Raw genomic sequence first — 20,656 nt, forward strand, 5'->3', positions numbered from 1 at the left:
CTATATATAACAGGCTTCAGAGAATGGGAAACAGATCGAATAATTCTAAAAATAATTAACTGATTATAAAAAATAATGCTGCACAAAAGCTTACTAAGCATTTTCTGAGAGCACTGAATAAGCTGGGGGTAAAGCTTATAACACAAAAAAAGCGGGAAATTATGGTGCCAAAAAACCGTCGCAAAATGATGGCACAACACGCATGACGTAAATAGCGTCATCAAATGCGTGTTTGCGCGCAAATTTAGAAAACAGTTGGGAAAAAATGGACGTAAGAAATTGGATTGCTGTGCAATATAAAAATTAAGCTTTAGTGTATCAGATGATCATTTAAGCCAAATTAGTTAAAAATAAATGAATAGCTACCAAACACCCCTGTGTTTTTCAGACTCTACCAACCTTGACTATATTTAGCCACTAATTAAAGCCACTAAAAAAGAGCAATGAATTACTGACTCAAGGCATGTACACAAACAATATATAACAGCTTTTACTTAAAAGTGCTCAATCCATAGCTGAGAGTGTCTTATATTAAAATACAATGTATATACATACCGTGTAAGACACCCATCCACATATAGCAGACAGCCAAATCAGTACTGAAACATATCAGCAAAGGTAATGGTACAAGAGTATATTGTTGATCTATAAAGGGAGGCAGCAGATGAATCCCTGTGACCGATTTACAGAGAGCCTTATGAATAGATTTCCCATAGGCAAAAACATGGTATCATCAGGCAATACTCCCTTCACATCCCTCAAACACTGTACTTAGATAGGAACTGGGCTTCAATATGCTTACAAGCGCCTTTCACTAAAGAATCATGCACATCAGGCTTCACCACCTCCTAAGGAGGCTGTCAGGGTGCCAGGAATCAGACTGAGACAAGAAGTGCAAAAATAATCACACCTTTATTCATAGCAAAAAATAATAAAAAGTCCACAAGTCAAATAACAAGCCAGGAGTCAAAACCAGAGCTGGTAGTCAGACGAGCCGAGTCAGGAGCCAAAGCGAATAGTCAGACGAGCCGGAATCAGGAACAAGGAAAACAGCAGAGACAGGAACAAGCCAGGGATCAGGAACCAGGAAGGACGTCAGGCAGCCAGGTAATACACAGGAACTCTCACAAACAGGTCTGAGACAACGCAAAGGCAAAGCATACTGAACAGAGGCCCTTTACATAATAAGTGATGATATCACAATTGTGAGACTGCATCCCGTCTCACATGGATGATGCACACCAGTCTGGCCATAAAAGGAAGTGTAGGAAATGAGCAGCATCACCCACAATGCACGATAGTCAGGAAGAGAGGTGAGTAAAATGGCTGCCAGCAGCACATGGCAAACAACAGGGAAAAAACCCTGACAGAGGCAAAGTTTGTAAAACTGAGGTATGAGTGAGGTGTATTTATAGGCATTTGAGGTTTGGGAAACTTTGCCCCCTCCTGGTAGGAATGTCTATCCCATGAGTAACAAGCTTGCGGACTCTCGCCACCTATATGAAAGAAAAAATAGTATGGGTTGCTTTTCCCCAATGTGCAATCAACCACATCTACTTTATTGATAAAGAAATAATGTTCTTGTTATTAAACCAGACACCTCTAAGCAGTGGAGTTATTTTCTGTAATTTTTCGATGCCTCTCTATTATAGTCATTTGTATCAACATTGAATAAATAAAATTTTCATTATAAACGCTATAATTTTAGCTTTTTTATACACATTTTCTAAATTTGGTAAATTGCCCTAATACCTTAAACAAAATATACACACACACATACACATAAATAAATAGATACACAGAGAGACAATTATTTATCTCTTGTTTCTCTTAGGTGTATTTTTTCATGGACATCACGGTGTGAGCTGCGGGTAAAGCACTTCCCACACTTAGAACACGCATAAGGTTTATCCCCTGTATGAATTTTCTGATGTTTTACAAAATTTGATTTGCAGTTAAAACATTTCCCGCACTCTGTACATGCAAAGGGTTTGTCCCCTGTGTGAATTATCTGATGCATAACAAGATTCGTTTTACAGGTAAACCGCTTCCCGCATTCCGTACATTCATACGTTCTCTCTCCTGTATGAATCTTATGATGCATAACAAGATTTGATTTACACCTAAAACTTTTGGCACATTCTGAACACTCATACGGTCGCTCCCCTGTATGGATTCTCTGATGCTTATTAAGATCTGATTTACAGCTAAAACGTTTTCCACATTCTGGGCATGGGAATGGTTTATCGCCTGTATGAACTTTCTGGTGCATAGCAAGGTTATATTTGGAAGAGAAACATTTCTCACATTCAGAACAAATAAACGGTTTTTCTCCTGTGTGCGTTTTCTGATGCATAATAAGATTGGATTTGCAGTTAAACCGTTTCTCACAATTGGTGCATGCAAATGGTTTTTCACCTGTATGAATCCTCTGATGCTTAACAAGATCTGATGAACAGATAAAACATTTACCACATTCAGAACAGGAATATGGTTTGTCACCTGAATGAATTTTCTGATGCAAAACAAGATGCGCTTTCATGCTAAAGCACTTTCCACATTCGGAGCATGAAAAGGGTCTATCACCTGTATGAAGTTTTTCATGTCTAGTCAGCTGTGACTTAATTCTAAAGCATTTACCACATCCAGAACACACAAAGGGTTTCTCCTCTACATGAATTCTCTGATGCCTAATGAGACGTGACCTACAGATAAAACATTTCCCACATTCAAAACATGCATGCGTTTTCTTCCCTGTGGTGGTCTCCTGGTGTTCTTCAAGATCGACCTTACGAATAAATGTTTTACCACAACCAGAACATGAAAATGGTTTCTGTCTTGTATGAATTATCTGATGTGCAAGAAGATTTGATTTACGGGTAAAACATTTCCCACATTCAGAACATACAAGAGGGGTCGTCGTCTTATGAATTTTCTGATGTGCAGCAAGAGATTTACCAGTAAAAAATTCCCTCCCACATGTAGGACATCGGACCAAATTGTGATCTACAGGAGGTATGGGAACATTTGAGGTAGGGTCTAAACATTTTTCACACATGGAACTTTCTTTTTTGTTTTCCATATCAGGGAGCTTTTGAGAAGAGATAGCCGATTTCCTACAAAAACATATCCCACATTTAGAACATATAAACTGACTCTCAAATGTCTGATTGAACTGATTAGTGCTAATTTGTGAACTCAGAGCAAATGTGTTTCCATTGAATTCATTCTTCACTACAAGGTTCTTGGGCATTTCCTGTTTATACGTTTCCACTGAACATACTGAATGGTGTGTGGTCAGATGTGGCTGCATGAAGGGCATGATACATGGGATTAAAAGAGTCATGGTTGTCCCCAACTGGATTGGATTCTTGCATGAAGCACTTCCGTTAATTTGATTTGCATCTTCATTAGTATTAAATACACGTGACACATCTGCAGTACAAGGGGGAAAATAAAAAAAACTTGGTTTCTAAACGTTATCTTACTGGCAGACTTTAAGAGACATTAAACACTTTAGTTTTATAATATAAAATATCTATGTGTAGATATAAAAAATAAAAAGTAATATAAAGCAATATACATCCAGTTTGTATTTCAGCCCTTTTACCTTTCACTTAACTAACTCAACAATAGCACTTAGTCTAAACTTTTAATGAGATTTTTTTCTGACAATTTCCAAAGTTATGTCTATTTCCACTCCCCCCGTACCATGTGACAGACATCAGCCAATCACAAATGCATATACGTATATTCTGTGAATTCTTGCACATGCTCAGTAGGAGCTGGTGACACAAAAAGTGTAAATATAAAAATACTGTGCACATTTTGTTAATGGAAGCAAATTGGAAAGTTGTTTAAAATTGCTGCTCTATCTGAATCATGAAAGTTTAATTTGACTTGAGTGTTTCTTTAAACCAGAGTTTCTCAACTCCAGTCCTCAAGCCAGGTATTCATTATATCTTAACTAGAGCACAGGTGCAATAATCATCTGATCAGTAACCATGGTTACTAAACTCACCCATCAGCTGATTATTTCACCAGTGCTCTAGTTAAGATATAATAAATACCTGGTCTGGTAAGGGTCCTGAGGACTGGAGTTGAGAAACACGGATTTAAACAACTTTCCTATTTACTTCTATTATATAATTTGCTTAATTTAATTTGTATCCTTTGTTGAAAAGCATGCATAGGTAGGCTCAGGAGCTGGGATCTAGCCGACGATTGGTGGCTTCACATATATGCCACTTGTCATTGGCTTACCGATGAGTTCAGCTAGCTACCAGGTGTACATTGCTACTCCTTCAAATGATATCAAGGGAATTAAAGGGACACTGAACCAAAAATTTTTCTTTTGTGATTCAGATAGAGCATGAAATGTTAAGCAACTGTCTAATTTACTCCTATTATCAAATTTTCTTTATTCTCTTATCTTTATTTGAAATGCAAGAATGTAAGTTTAGATACCGGCCATTTTTGGTGAACAACCTGGGTTGTCTTTGCCGATTGGTGGATAAATTCATCCACCAATAAAAAAAGTGCTGTCCAGAGTCTCAAACAAAAAAAAAAACCTTAGATGCCTTCTTTTTCAACTAAAGATAGCAAGAGAACGAAGAAAAATTGATAATAGGAGTAAATATGAAAGTTGCTTAAAATCGCATGCTCTTTCTGAATCACAAAAGAAAAAATTTGGGTTTAGTGTCCCTTTAAGCAAAATTCCCTTCCACTGGGTGTCCCAGCCTAACCTCATCAACAGAGCTAAACTTGGAGCTTCTAAGTGAGTTCTTAAAAGGTTTTATACTGGATTTTTATATCAGTATCTGTGCATTTACTTCTTTATAATCGTGTCTATTACATGCAGTAATATGAAAACTGGTGTATACTGTCCCTTTAAGGCTAATCATATCTAGCATTGATTTCGTTTTTAACTATGTGTATAAACAACTTTACTGGTAACCAACAGTGCAATAATAAAATAACCTATTAGAATATTTTCTAATTTGTAGCTTTAGAGTGAATAGAGCTCTATGTCATGTTATCAAGTACTGAGAAGTATTTTAAAGTGACCCAGTTTGAGAAAGTTTAAAGAGAGTATAGATTGTTTATAGGAAGCAGGATGAATAAAAAATAATTTAAAGCAGATCTTTTGGATTTAAAGCAGATTTTTTTTGTTAAATAAAATGCTTTTTAAAGGGGGAAAATCATTTTAAAGCGTTTTCATAGTGAAAAGGTTATTCATTCTGAAATAAGTGTTAGTTTTTAGTTCTGTAGCATGAGGATGTATATTCATGGCTGCAATGTTTAGTTTTTCTGCTAAATAAATTCACAATGCAATTCACTCCCATAGGTCTCTGTAAAATTATTTTTTGTCAATTTTCTATTTAGAAGATCATGGATGCTTGGATTTGTAGTTCTCAAAACTGTAAATTTGTGTCTGCAGAGAGAACCGGTTTCTTGTTCACAGTAAAAATGTTATAAACATAAAGATCTGAGAAAAAGACCTTAATCCCTTTGTTTCTCTGCAAATCTATGTACACAGAATCAACCCCTTACTTCTTAAGAGACACGAAACCTAAATTTTTATTTCATGATTCAGACACCGCAAGCAATTTTATTCAACGTTCTAGTTTAATTCTATTATCAAATTATCTTTATTTTTTAGGGTATCTTTTGTTAAAAAGCAGGGGCGTAAGCACGTGTCTGGGGCACTATTCCCTGCCATGTAGTGCTTTAGACACCTACCTAGGTATCTCTTCAGGAAAGAATATCATGAGAACAAAGCAAACTTGGTAATAGAAGTAGAATAGGGACATTGTATGTTCTGTCTTAATCACAAAATACTGTTCTGGGGTTTTATATCCCTTTAAAAAGTGATAACATTCTGCTTCATTGTAGCAATAAAAACAAAACACTAAGCAGTGGTATATATCATTGCAATGTATTATTCATCATTTTAATGGATTTTTACCTTTTATTTATTTCTGTTGCATCCTGTCACAGCTCCATAAGGGAGCCGGGGTCTCTGGTTCCAGGACAAAGGGCCACATGAAAATTCCACACAGAAAAAACCCACGGCCATAAATGCTCACATGAAAAATGCCCACACAGGACATTACTCGTATAGACAAATGCCCACACAGGACATTACTCGTATAGACAAATGCCCACACAGGACATTACTCGTATAGACAAATGCCCACACAGGACATTACTCGTATAGACAAATGCCCACACAGGACATTACTCGTATAGACAAATGCCCACACAGGACATTACTCGTATAGACAAATGCCGACACAGGACATTACTCATATAGACAAATGCCCACACAGGACATTACTCGTATAGACAAATGCCCACACAGGACATTACTCGTATAGACAAATGCCCACACAGGACATTACTCGTATAGACAAATGCCCACACAGGACATTACTCGTATAGACAAATGCCCACACAGGACATTACTCGTATAGACAAATGCCGACACAGGACATTACTCGTATAGACAAATGCCCACACAGGACATTACTCGTATAGACAAATGCCCACACAGGACATTACTCTTATAGACAAATGCCCACACAGGACATTACTCGTATAGACAAATGCCCACACAGGACATTACTCGTATAGACAAATGCCCACACAGGACATTACTCGTATAGACAAATGCTCACACAGGACATTACTCGTATAGACAAATGCTCACACAGGACATTACTCGTATAGACAAATGCTCACACAGGACATTACTCGTATAGACAAATGCCCACACAGAACATTACTCATATAGACAAATGCCCACACAGGACATTACTCGTATAGACAAATGCCCACACAGGACATTACTCGTATAGACAAATGCCCACACAGGACATTACTCGTATAGACAAATGCCCACACAGGACATTACTCGTATAGACAAATGCCCACACAGGACATTACTCGTATAGACAAATGCCCACACAGGACATTACTCGTATAGACAAATGCCCACACAGGACATTACTCATATAGACAAATGCCCACACAGGACATTACTCGTATAGACAAATGCCCACACAGGACATTACTCGTATAGACAAATGCCCACACAGGACATTACTCGCATAGACAAATGCCCACACAGGACATTACTCGCATAGACAAATGCCCACACAGGACATTACTCGCATAGACAAATGCCCACACAGGACATTACTCGCATAGACAAATGCCCACACAGGACATTACTCGCATAGACAAATGCCCACACAGGACATTACTCGCATAGACAAATGCCCACACAGGACATTACTCGCATAGACAAATGCCCACACAGGACATTACTCGCATAGACAAATGCCCACACAGGACATTACTCGCATAGACAAATGCCCACACAGGACATTACTCGCATAGACAAATGCCCACACAGGACATTACTCGTATAGACAAATGCCCACACAGGACATTACTCGCATAGACAAATGCCCACACAGGACATTACTCGTATAGACAAATGCCCACACAGGACATTACTCGCATAGACAAATGCCCCACACAGGACATTACTCGCATAGACAAATGCCCACACAGGACATTACTCGTATAGACAAATGCCCACACAGGACATTACTCGTATAGACAAATGCCCACACAGGACATTACTCGTATAGACAAATGCCCACACAGAACATTACTCATATAGACAAATGCCCACACAGGACATTACTCGTATAGACAAATGCCCACACAGGACATTACTCGTATAGACAAATGCCCACACAGGACATTACTCGTATAGACAAATGCCCACACAGGACATTACTCGCATAGACAAATGCCCACACAGGACATTACTCGTATAGACAAATGCTCACACAGGACATTACTCATATAGACAAATGCCCACACAGGACATTACTCGCATAGACAAATGCCCACACAGGACATTACTCGTATAGACAAATGCCCACACAGGACATTACTCATATAGACAAATGCCGACACAAGACATTACTCGTATAGACAAATGCCCACACAGGACATTACTCGTATAGACAAATGCCCACACAGAACATTACTCATATAGACAAATGCCCACACAGGACATTACTCGTATAGACAAATGCCCACACAGGACATTACTCGTATAGACAAATGCCCACACAGAACATTACTCATATAGACAAATGCCCACACAGGACATTACTCGTATAGACAAATGCCCACACAGGACATTACTCGTATAGACAAATGCCGACACAGGACATTACTCGTATAGACAAATGCCCACACAGGACATTACTCGTATAGACAAATGCCGACACAGGACATTACTCGTATAGACAAATGCCCACACAGGACATTACTCGTATAGACAAATGCCCACACAGGACATTACTCATATAGACAAATGCCCACACAGGACATTACTCGTATAGACAAATGCCCACACAGGACATTACTCATATAGACAAATGCCCACACAGGACATTACTCGTATAGACAAATGCTCACACAGGACATTACTCGTATAGACAAATGCTCACACAGGACATTACTCGTATAGACAAATGCTCACACAGGACATTACTCGTATAGACAAATGCCCACACAGAACATTACTCATATAGACAAATGCCCACACAGGACATTACTCGTATAGACAAATGCCCACACAGGACATTACTCGTATAGACAAATGCCCACACAGGACATTACTCGTATAGACAAATGCCCACACAGGACATTACTCGTATAGACAAATGCCCACACAGGACATTACTCGTATAGACAAATGCCCACACAGGACATTACTCGTATAGACAAATGCCCACACAGGACATTACTCATATAGACAAATGCCCACACAGGACATTACTCGTATAGACAAATGCCCACACAGGACATTACTCGTATAGACAAATGCCCACACAGGACATTACTCGCATAGACAAATGCCCACACAGGACATTACTCGCATAGACAAATGCCCACACAGGACATTACTCGCATAGACAAATGCCCACACAGGACATTACTCGCATAGACAAATGCCCACACAGGACATTACTCGCATAGACAAATGCCCACACAGGACATTACTCGCATAGACAAATGCCCACACAGGACATTACTCGCATAGACAAATGCCCACACAGGACATTACTCGCATAGACAAATGCCCACACAGGACATTACTCGCATAGACAAATGCCCACACAGGACATTACTCGCATAGACAAATGCCCACACAGGACATTACTCGCATAGACAAATGCCCACACAGGACATTACTCGCATAGACAAATGCCCACACAGGACATTACTCGTATAGACAAATGCCCACACAGGACATTACTCGCATAGACAAATGCCCACACAGGACATTACTCGCATAGACAAATGCCCACACAGGACATTACTCGTATAGACAAATGCCCACACAGGACATTACTCGTATAGACAAATGCCCACACAGGACATTACTCGTATAGACAAATGCCCACACAGACATTACTCATATAGACAAATGCCCACACAGGACATTACTCGTATAGACAAATGCCCACACAGGACATTACTCGTATAGACAAATGCCCACACAGGACATTACTCGTATAGACAAATGCCCACACAGGACATTACTCGTATAGACAAATGCCCACACAGGACATTACTCGTATAGACAAATGCTCACACAGGACATTACTCATATAGACAAATGCCCACACAGGACATTACTCGCATAGACAAATGCCCACACAGGACATTACTCGTATAGACAAATGCCCACACAGGACATTACTCATATAGACAAATGCCCACACAAGACATTACTCGTATAGACAAATGCCCACACAGGACATTACTCGTATAGACAAATGCCCACACAGCACATTACTCATATAGACAAATGCCCACACAGGACATTACTCGTATAGACAAATGCCCACACAGGACATTACTCGTATAGACAAATGCCCACACAGGACATTACTCATATAGACAAATGCCCACACAGAACATTACTCATATAGACAAATGCCCACACAGGACATTACTCGTATAGACAAATGCCCACACAGGACATTACTCATATAGACAAATGCCACACAGGACATTACTCGTATAGACAAATGCCCACACAGGACATTACTCGCATAGACAAATGCCCACACAGGACATTACTCGTATAGACAAATGCCCACACAGGACATTACTCGCATAGACAAATGCCCACACAGGACATTACTCGCATAGACAAATGCCCACACAGGACATTACTCGTATAGACAAATGCCCACACAGGACATTACTCGTATAGACAAATGCCCACACAGGACATTACTCGTATAGACAAATGCCCACACAGGACATTACTCGCATAGACAAATGCCCACACAGGACATTACTCGTATAGACAAATGCCCACACAGGACATTACTCGCATAGACAAATGCCCACACAGGACATTACTCGTATAGACAAATGCCCACACAGGACATTACTCATATAGACAAATGCCCACACAAGACATTACTCGTATAGACAAATGCCCACACAGGACATTACTCGTATAGACAAATGCCCACACAGAACATTACTCATATAGACAAATGCCCACACAGGACATTACTCGTATAGACAAATGCCCACACAGAACATTACTCATATAGACAAATGCCCACACAGGACATTACTCGTATAGACAAATGCCCACACAGAACATTACTCATATAGACAAATGCCCACACAGAACATTACTCATATAGACAAATGCCCACACAGGACATTACTCGTATAGACAAATGCCCACACAGGACATTACTCATATAGACAAATGCCCACACAGGACATTACTCGTATAGACAAATGCCCACACAGGACATTACTCGCATAGACAAATGCCCACACAGGACATTACTCGTATAGACAAATGCCCACACAGGACATTACTCGCATAGACAAATGCCCCACACAGGACATTACTCGCATAGACAAATGCCCACACAGGACATTACTCGCATAGACAAATGCCCACACAGGACATTACTCGTATAGACAAATGCCCACACAGGACATTACTCGCTATAGACAAATGCCCACACAGGACATTACTCGCATAGACAAATGCCCACACAGGACATTACTCGTATAGACAAATGCCCACACAGGACATTACTCGTATAGACAAATGCCCACACAGGAACATTACTCATATAGACAAATGCCCACACAGGACATTACTCGTATAGACAAATGCCCACACAGGACATTACTCGTATAGACAAATGCCCACACAGGACATTACTCGTATAGACAAATGCCCACACAGGACATTACTCGTATAGACAAATGCCCACACAGGACATTACTCGTATAGACAAATGCCCACACAGGACATTACTCGTATAGACAAATGCCCACACAGGACATTACTCATATAGACAAATGCCCACACAGGACATTACTCGTATAGACAAATGCCCACACAGGACATTACTCGTATAGACAAATGCCCACACAGGACATTACTCGCATAGACAAATGCCCACACAGGACATTACTCGCATAGACAAATGCCCACACAGGACATTACTCGAATAGACAAATGCCCACACAGGACATTACTCGCATAGACAAATGCCCACACAGGACATTCCTCGCATAGACAAATGCCCACACAGGACATTACTCGCATAGACAAATGCCCACACAGGACATTACTCGCATAGACAAATGCCCACACAGGACATTACTCGCATAGACAAATGCCCACACAGGACATTACTCGTATAGACAAATGCCCACACAGGACATTACTCGCATAGACAAATGCCCACACAGGACATTACTCGCATAGACAAATGCCCACACAGGACATTACTCGCATAGACAAATGCCCACACAGGACATTACTCGTATAGACAAATGCCCACACAGGACATTACTCGCATAGACAAATGCCCACACAGGACATTACTCGCATAGACAAATGCCCACACAGGACATTACTCGTATAGACAAATGCCCACACAGGACATTACTCGTATAGACAAATGCCCACACAGGACATTACTCGTATAGACAAATGCCCACACAGAACATTACTCATATAGACAAATGCCCACACAGGACATTACTCGTATAGACAAATGCCCACACAGGACATTACTCGTATAGACAAATGCCCACACAGGACATTACTCGTATAGACAAATGCCCACACAGGACATTACTCGCATAGACAAATGCCCACACAGGACATTACTCGTATAGACAAATGCTCACACAGGACATTACTCATATAGACAAATGCCCACACAGGACATTACTCGCATAGACAAATGCCCACACAGGACATTACTCGTATAGACAAATGCCCACACAGGACATTACTCATATAGACAAATGCCGACACAAGACATTACTCGTATAGACAAATGCCCACACAGGACATTACTCGTATAGACAAATGCCCACACAGAACATTACTCATATAGACAAATGCCCACACAGGACATTACTCGTATAGACAAATGCCCACACAGGACATTACTCGTATAGACAAATGCCCACACAGAACATTACTCATATAGACAAATGCCCACACAGAACATTACTCATATAGACAAATGCCCACACAGGACATTACTCGTATAGACAAATGCCCACACAGGACATTACTCATATAGACAAATGCCCACACAGGACATTACTCGTATAGACAAATGCCCACACAGGACATTACTCGCATAGACAAATGCCCACACAGGACATTACTCGTATAGACAAATGCCCACACAGGACATTACTCGCATAGACAAATGCCCACACAGGACATTACTCGCATAGACAAATGCCCACACAGGACATTACTCGTATAGACAAATGCCCACACAGGACATTACTCGTATAGACAAATGCCCACACAAGACATTACTCGTATAGACAAATGCCCACACAGGACATTACTCGCATAGACAAATGCCCACACAGGACATTACTCGTATAGACAAATGCCCACACAGGACATTACTCGCATAGACAAATGCCCACACAGGACATTACTCGTATAGACAAATGCCCACACAGGACATTACTCATATAGACAAATGCCGACACAAGACATTACTCGTATAGACAAATGCCCACACAGGACATTACTCGTATAGACAAATGCCCACACAGAACATTACTCATATAGACAAATGCCCACACAGGACATTACTCGTATAGACAAATGCCCACACAGAACATTACTCATATAGACAAATGCCCACACAGGACATTACTCGTATAGACAAATGCCCACACAGAACATTACTCATATAGACAAATGCCCACACAGAACATTACTCATATAGACAAATGCCCACACAGGACATTACTCGTATAGACAAATGCCCACACAGGACATTACTCATATAGACAAATGCCCACACAGGACATTACTCGTATAGACAAATGCCCACACAGGACATTACTCGCATAGACAAATGCCCACACAGGACATTACTCGTATAGACAAATGCCCACACAGGACATTACTCGCATAGACAAATGCCCACACAGGACATTACTCGCATAGACAAATGCCCACACAGGACATTACTCGCATAGACAAATGCCCACACAGGACATTACTCGTATAGACAAATGCCCACACAGGACATTACTCGCATAGACAAATGCCCACACAGGACATTACTCGCATAGACAAATGCCCACACAGGACATTACTCGTATAGACAAATGCCCACACAGGACATTACTCGTATAGACAAATGCCCACACAGGACATTACTCGTATAGACAAATGCCCACACAGGACATTACTCATATAGACAAATGCCCACACAGGACATTACTCGTATAGACAAATGCCCACACAGGACATTACTCGTATAGACAAATGCCCACACAGGACATTACTCGTATAGACAAATGCCCACACAGGACATTACTCGCATAGACAAATGCCCACACAGGACATTACTCGTATAGACAAATGCTCACACAGGACATTACTCATATAGACAAATGCCCACACAGGACATTACTCGCATAGACAAATGCCCACACAGGACATTACTCGTATAGACAAATGCCCACACAGGACATTACTCATATAGACAAATGCCGACACAAGACATTACTCGTATAGACAAATGCCCACACAGGACATTACTCGTATAGACAAATGCCCACACAGAACATTACTCATATAGACAAATGCCCACACAGGACATTACTCGTATAGACAAATGCCCACACAGGACATTACTCGTATAGACAAATGCCCACACAGAACATTACTCATATAGACAAATGCCCACACAGAACATTACTCATATAGACAAATGCCCACACAGGACATTACTCGTATAGACAAATGCCCACACAGGACATTACTCATATAGACAAATGCCCACACAGGACATTACTCGTATAGACAAATGCCCACACAGGACATTACTCGCATAGACAAATGCCCACACAGGACATTACTCGTATAGACAAATGCCCACACAGGACATTACTTGCATAGACAAATGCCCACACAGGACATTACTCGCATAGACAAATGCCCACACAGGACATTACTCGTATAGACAAATGCCCACACAGGACATTACTCGTATAGACAAATGCCCACACAAGACATTACTCGTATAGACAAATGCCCACACAGGACATTACTCGCATAGACAAATGCCCACACAGGACATTACTCGTATAGACAAATGCCCACACAGGACATTACTCGCATAGACAAATGCCCACACAGGACATTACTCGTATAGACAAATGCCCACACAGGACATTACTCATATAGACAAATGCCGACACAAGACATTACTCGTATAGACAAATGCCCACACAGGACATTACTCGTATAGACAAATGCCCACACAGAACATTACTCATATAGACAAATGCCCACACAGGACATTACTCGTATAGACAAATGCCCACACAGAACATTACTCATATAGACAAATGCCCACACAGGACATTACTCGTATAGACAAATGCCCACACAGAACATTACTCATATAGACAAATGCCCACACAGAACATTACTCATATAGACAAATGCCCACACAGGACATTACTCATATAGACAAATGCCCACACAGGACATTACTCATATAGACAAATGCCCACACAGGACATTACTCGTATAGACAAATGCCCACACAGGACATTACTCGCATAGACAAATGCCCACACAGGACATTACTCGTATAGACAAATGCCCACACAGGACATTACTCGCATAGACAAATGCCCACACAGGACATTACTCGCATAGACAAATGCCCACACAGGACATTACTCGTATAGACAAATGCCCACACAGGACATTACTCATATAGACAAATGCCGACACAAGACATTACTCGTATAGACAAATGCCCACACAGGACATTACTCGTATAGACAAATGCCCACACAGAACATTACTCATATAGACAAATGCCCACACAGGACATTACTCGTATAGACAAATGCCCACACAGAACATTACTCATATAGACAAATGCCCACACAGGACATTACTCGTATAGACAAATGCCCACACAGAACATTACTCATATAGACAAATGCCCACACAGAACATTACTCATATAGACAAATGCCCACACAGGACATTACTCGTATAGACAAATGCCCACACAGGACATTACTCGTATAGACAAATGCCCACACAGAACATTACTCATATAGACAAATGCCCACACAGGACATTACTCGTATAGACAAATGCCCACACAGAACATTACTCATATAGACAAATGCCCACACAGAACATTACTCATATAGACAAATGCCCACACAGGACATTACTCGTATAGACAAATGCCCACACAGGACATTACTCATATAGACAAATGCCCACACAGGACATTACTCGTATAGACAAATGCCCACACAGGACATTACTCGCATAGACAAATGCCCACACAGGACATTACTCGTATAGACAAATGCCCACACAGGACATTACTCGCATAGACAAATGCCCACACAGGACATTACTCGCATAGACAAATGCCCACACAGGACATTACTCGTATAGACAAATGCCCACACAGGACATTACTCGTATAGACAAATGCCCACACAGGACATTACTCGTATAGACAAATGCCCACACAGAACATTACTCATATAGACAAATGCCCACACAGGACATTACTCGTATAGACAAATGCCCACACAGAACATTATTCATATAGACAAATGCCCACACAGAACATTATTCATATAGACAAATGCCCACACAGAACATTATTCATATAGACAAATGCCCACACAGAACATTATTCATATAGACAAACAGAACATTACTCATATAGACAAACGCACAGAACATTGCTTATATAAACAAACACACAGAACAATACTCATATAGACAAACGCACAGAACATTGCTTATATAGACAAACACACAGAACATTGCTCATATAGACAAACACACAGAACATTACTCATATAGACAAACGCACAGAACATTGCTTATATAGACAAACATACAGAACATTACTCATATAGACAAACAGAACATTACTCATATAGACAAACGCACAGAACATTGCTTATATAAACAAACACACAGAACAATACTCATATAGACAAACGCACAGAACATTGCTTATATAGACAAACACACAGAACATTGCTCATATAGACAAACACACAGAACATTACTCATATAGACAAACGCACAGAACATTGCTTATATAGACAAACATACAGAACATTACTCATATAGACAAACAGAACATTACTCATATAGACAAACGCACAGAACATTGCTTATATAGACAAACATACAGAACATTACTCATATAGACAAACAGAACATTACTCATATAGACAAACGCACAGAACATTGCTTATATAAACAAACACACAGAACAATACTCATATAGACAAACACACAGAACATTACTCATATAGACAAACGCGCAGAACATTGCTTATATAGACAAACACACAGAACATTGCTTATATAGACAAACACAGAGAACATTACTCATATAGACAAACAGAACATGACATTGCTTATATAGACAAATTCTCACACACAAAAATATGTACATAGACTAATTCTCACATTTATAGTTTACAAAAAAAAAAAAAAATCAAAACAAAATGTTGAATTATATATTTGTATACAATGTATTTTAATATTACTTATATTTTGTTTTTTTGAATAAGTCTCAATGTTAAGAAAATTACGATTGTAAACGTGTTTAAGGGAAACTACAGGAAGTAAAATGCTTTGGTTTTATTGCAACTAAACCCCTTTATTTATTAAAAAAAAATACATTATTTTTTCTTTGTCCTACAAAGTGTACAGTCTATACTTTTTTTATCAGCAATATGCCAGGATTTGAATATAATTTTCATTACAGTAAGTTAGCCAATCTCTGCAAGTATTTCACTTTGTCTTCCACCTGCTCATATTTCTGCACTAAAGTGGCAACCAAGTGGTGCAGTGCATCGTATCTTCTCTTTTTCACTTCTGTCTGTGCATTAGCCAGTGTCAATCTTTGGCGAGCCAGATCCATTAAACAGAAACCATATGTTGGGATGACTGCAGTGGAACAGGGAATTAAGTGTATTGTGAAATCCCTCACAGCAGTTTGAAGATTTAGGTGACCGTTCATGAGCTGTATCATGGTGATTCCATATTCTTATTGGAAACTGGGGATCTCTACCTGTTGCACCCTCAATGTATGTGGAAAAGAAGTATATGAGCACCTCATAACTATCTTCTTCCGGAAATGTGGCAGCAAGCTCATCAAAGACACTCCTCACATCATGGACTGGGACGAGACTTCAGCTTGAGTTTTATATTTATATCAGTTTCATATTCCGTCTTCAAGCCAACACTTCTGAGTTCCCTGATAGGACCCATTGACTTCAGCGTGTGGAAATGCAATCCTCCCTGCATTCATGCAATCCTTCTCAAAATCTAAAACTATTTGAGGCATCAGATTTGGAACCAAAAGCTTCATGATTTCAAACATTCTATTATAAGTATCCAAGTTGTTTTTCTGTAACAAAATATAAATACATGGCGGATAGGAGTTACGCACCTTGGCATGCCACGTATACAGTTGATAAAACATGTCTGGAACTTCATCAAAAGTTCCATCTCCATAGATTGTATCTTTGTTTCAACCAAGAGTTCTTTATCACCTAAAACCAGAATTCTGCCTGGATCGTCCACACCCTTGAATCATGAAGAACCAGTTGACTGTACTTCTCAGGAATGTTGAAATGTATTGTTGTTGGATTAGGAAAATTACCTTCTTCTGTGATTGAAAAGATTTCTTGCAAGGGATGATTGTTTGGGCATACGGACCAGTACATCATTAATCAACTCTGACAACACATTCTCCATCACACTGCGAGGGGTGGCATTAACTACACTTATGTCTTACCTCATTTTGCTTCTGGCAACGTTGGCTTCTGCTTTTTGAGGACAGGAACCATGACAACGTTCGGTTGATTGTTTTACTATGTTGACATCTTTTGTCTTCATAATTGAATGACACTTCATAGAGCGACTCTGCCTTCATCTCCAAGTCAGCACTCCATTTATAGTGACAAAAGATAGATATTCAAAACCCAAGTAAGTCAAAACTTGGTTGCCCTTCTGACTGTATGAAAACTGTATTGTTGGCACTACCAAAAATAAGTAATAAAAACTATAATAATATCTAATATAATAATGTATTTAATAGAAAAGCAATAAAAATAGACAACTAGCAACCCTATTGTTAACAGAGACTAGAATATGAAAACGTGAAAACCACAGGTAGATTGAAACCTCCCCAGGAGCATCTTAGTTTATAATAGTATCAGCATTTCAGTTTCATTCTGCTATGATAACATAATAGAATTGTGTGTGAGCATTTTTTTTTGTGAGCATTTATCTAGTCACCCCATTGGACACGTGGTCCTCTGCACTCATTTTTGGCCACTTCTGAGGTGGTGGAGAGTCTAAAGAAGCCATTTTTTCCTTCTTAAATTTGTGGTTACAAGGTTGCTCATACAAACCAGTACTGCAAAGCCTCAAAATCTGAGAATGCAGCTTGATACATTGTCCCGAAACACTTTTTTTAAAGTTATTCCTAGTGTATAAAATCAATGCAAATGCACTCTCTTTACTTTTCCATACTCACCTGTTATCTTACTTATAAGAATTTCTTCCTCCTCAACCTTCGGACACCTGCCCACATACGGCTCTACTCCTTGTTCGATCATTGAAACAATTGACGGCTTCACAGTTAACCGTCCTGTGGACACACAATTAAAGGGACATGAAACCCAAAATTTCTCTTTCACGATTCAGATAGAGAATACAATTTTAAACATCTTTCGAATTTGCTTCTATTTAAATTTGCTTCCTTCTCTTTTTATCCTTATCTAGGCAAGCTCAGGAGCAGCAGAGAACCTAGGTTCTAGCTGTTGATTGGTGGCTGAATAAATTATATATATATATATATATATATATATATATATATATATATATATATAATATCTCTATCTCACTTGTGATTGGCTCACCCATGAGTTAAGTTAGAAACCATTAGTGCATTGCTGCTTCTTCAACAAATGATAACAAGAGAGTGAAACAAATTAGATAATAGAAGTACATTAGAAAGTTGTTTAAAATTGTATTTTGTATTTGAATCATGAGAGAAAATTTGGGTTTAATGTCCTTTTAAACTACTTATTCCGTATTATCATAAAATGACTAGTAACAAAATATTAAGAGGAGAATGATGTTAATGCAAACAATATCATTTCCCATGTTAAAAACATCTTACTTCATGAACACACAAGATAACAAAAATACATTTAAATTAAATGCATAACCTTCCATAGCCACCACTGATCAGCCCGTTGTTTTTATATTAAACAGCTGATCTAGCGCATGAAGAGGCCGCACCAGTATAGGGAGAGCTACAGGAATCTGATCTCATTAATGGACTTAACTGAACTCTTGTTTGTATGATAGTTATGAAACCTATTATTACCAGATACAGCATCCATTTCATCTGTAGGTTATATTTCCTACCCTCTGATAACGTGTACAGACATATTTGTGTATTACCCAACGACACGAGGGTCCGGTAATTCGTCATCATCACCTCCTTATACAACTGCTTCTGATCTGCTCTCAAACTGCCCCACTCCTCCTCAGAGAAGTAAACGGCGACCTCATCAAACTCAGTCAGTTCCTTCAAACAAAAAGAGACATACATCTTAAAGTTACAGTATCAATATCTTATACTAACACTTAAAGGGATACTAAACCCAATTTATTTCTCTCATGATTCAGATACAGCAGCGATTTTAAGCAACTTTCTAATTTACTCCCGTTATCAATTTTTCTTCGTTCTCTTGGTATCTTTATTTTAAAAAAGCAGTAATGTAAGCTTAGGAGCCGGCCCTTTTTTGGCTCAACACCTGGGTTGTGCTTGCTGATTGGTGGCTAAATGATGCCCCCTCCCTAAAGTCACACAGTACTGTACATACTAGGGCTGTCTAGCAATCTCTATCTCAGTTCAGCCCCTATAAATTGTTGGTGTCCGCATGGCTTTTACGTCATTTTACAGAAAGAGGGACACTGTGT

General features: G+C 39.5%; 1 protein-coding gene across 3 annotated transcripts; it reads right to left on the minus strand.

Annotated features, from left to right (window-relative positions):
• Positions 1–1,805: 1,805 nt before the first annotated feature.
• Positions 1,806–20,292, minus strand: LOC128635637 (zinc finger protein OZF). 3 transcript variants are annotated; one of them, XM_053688717.1, is made up of 3 exons: positions 20,135–20,292; positions 19,200–19,313; positions 1,806–3,435 (listed from the first exon to the last, which is right to left on the minus strand). In XM_053688717.1, exons 1-3 carry the CDS (start codon positions 20,283–20,285, stop codon positions 1,811–1,813), a joined length of 1,890 nt encoding a protein of 629 aa, XP_053544692.1. In that variant the 5' UTR covers positions 20,286–20,292; the 3' UTR covers positions 1,806–1,810. The 3 variants fall into 3 exon arrangements, with proteins under 3 accessions (XP_053544692.1, XP_053544694.1, XP_053544695.1); XM_053688719.1 differs by lacking the exon at positions 19,200–19,313; XM_053688720.1 differs by lacking the exons at positions 19,200–19,313; positions 20,135–20,292 and adding an exon at positions 18,456–18,732.
• Between the last annotated feature and the right edge of the window lie 364 nt (positions 20,293–20,656).

The sequence above is a fragment of the Bombina bombina genome, chromosome 7, assembly GCF_027579735.1.
Source record: "Bombina bombina isolate aBomBom1 chromosome 7, aBomBom1.pri, whole genome shotgun sequence".
NCBI classification, from domain to species: Eukaryota; Metazoa; Chordata; class Amphibia; order Anura; family Bombinatoridae; genus Bombina; species Bombina bombina.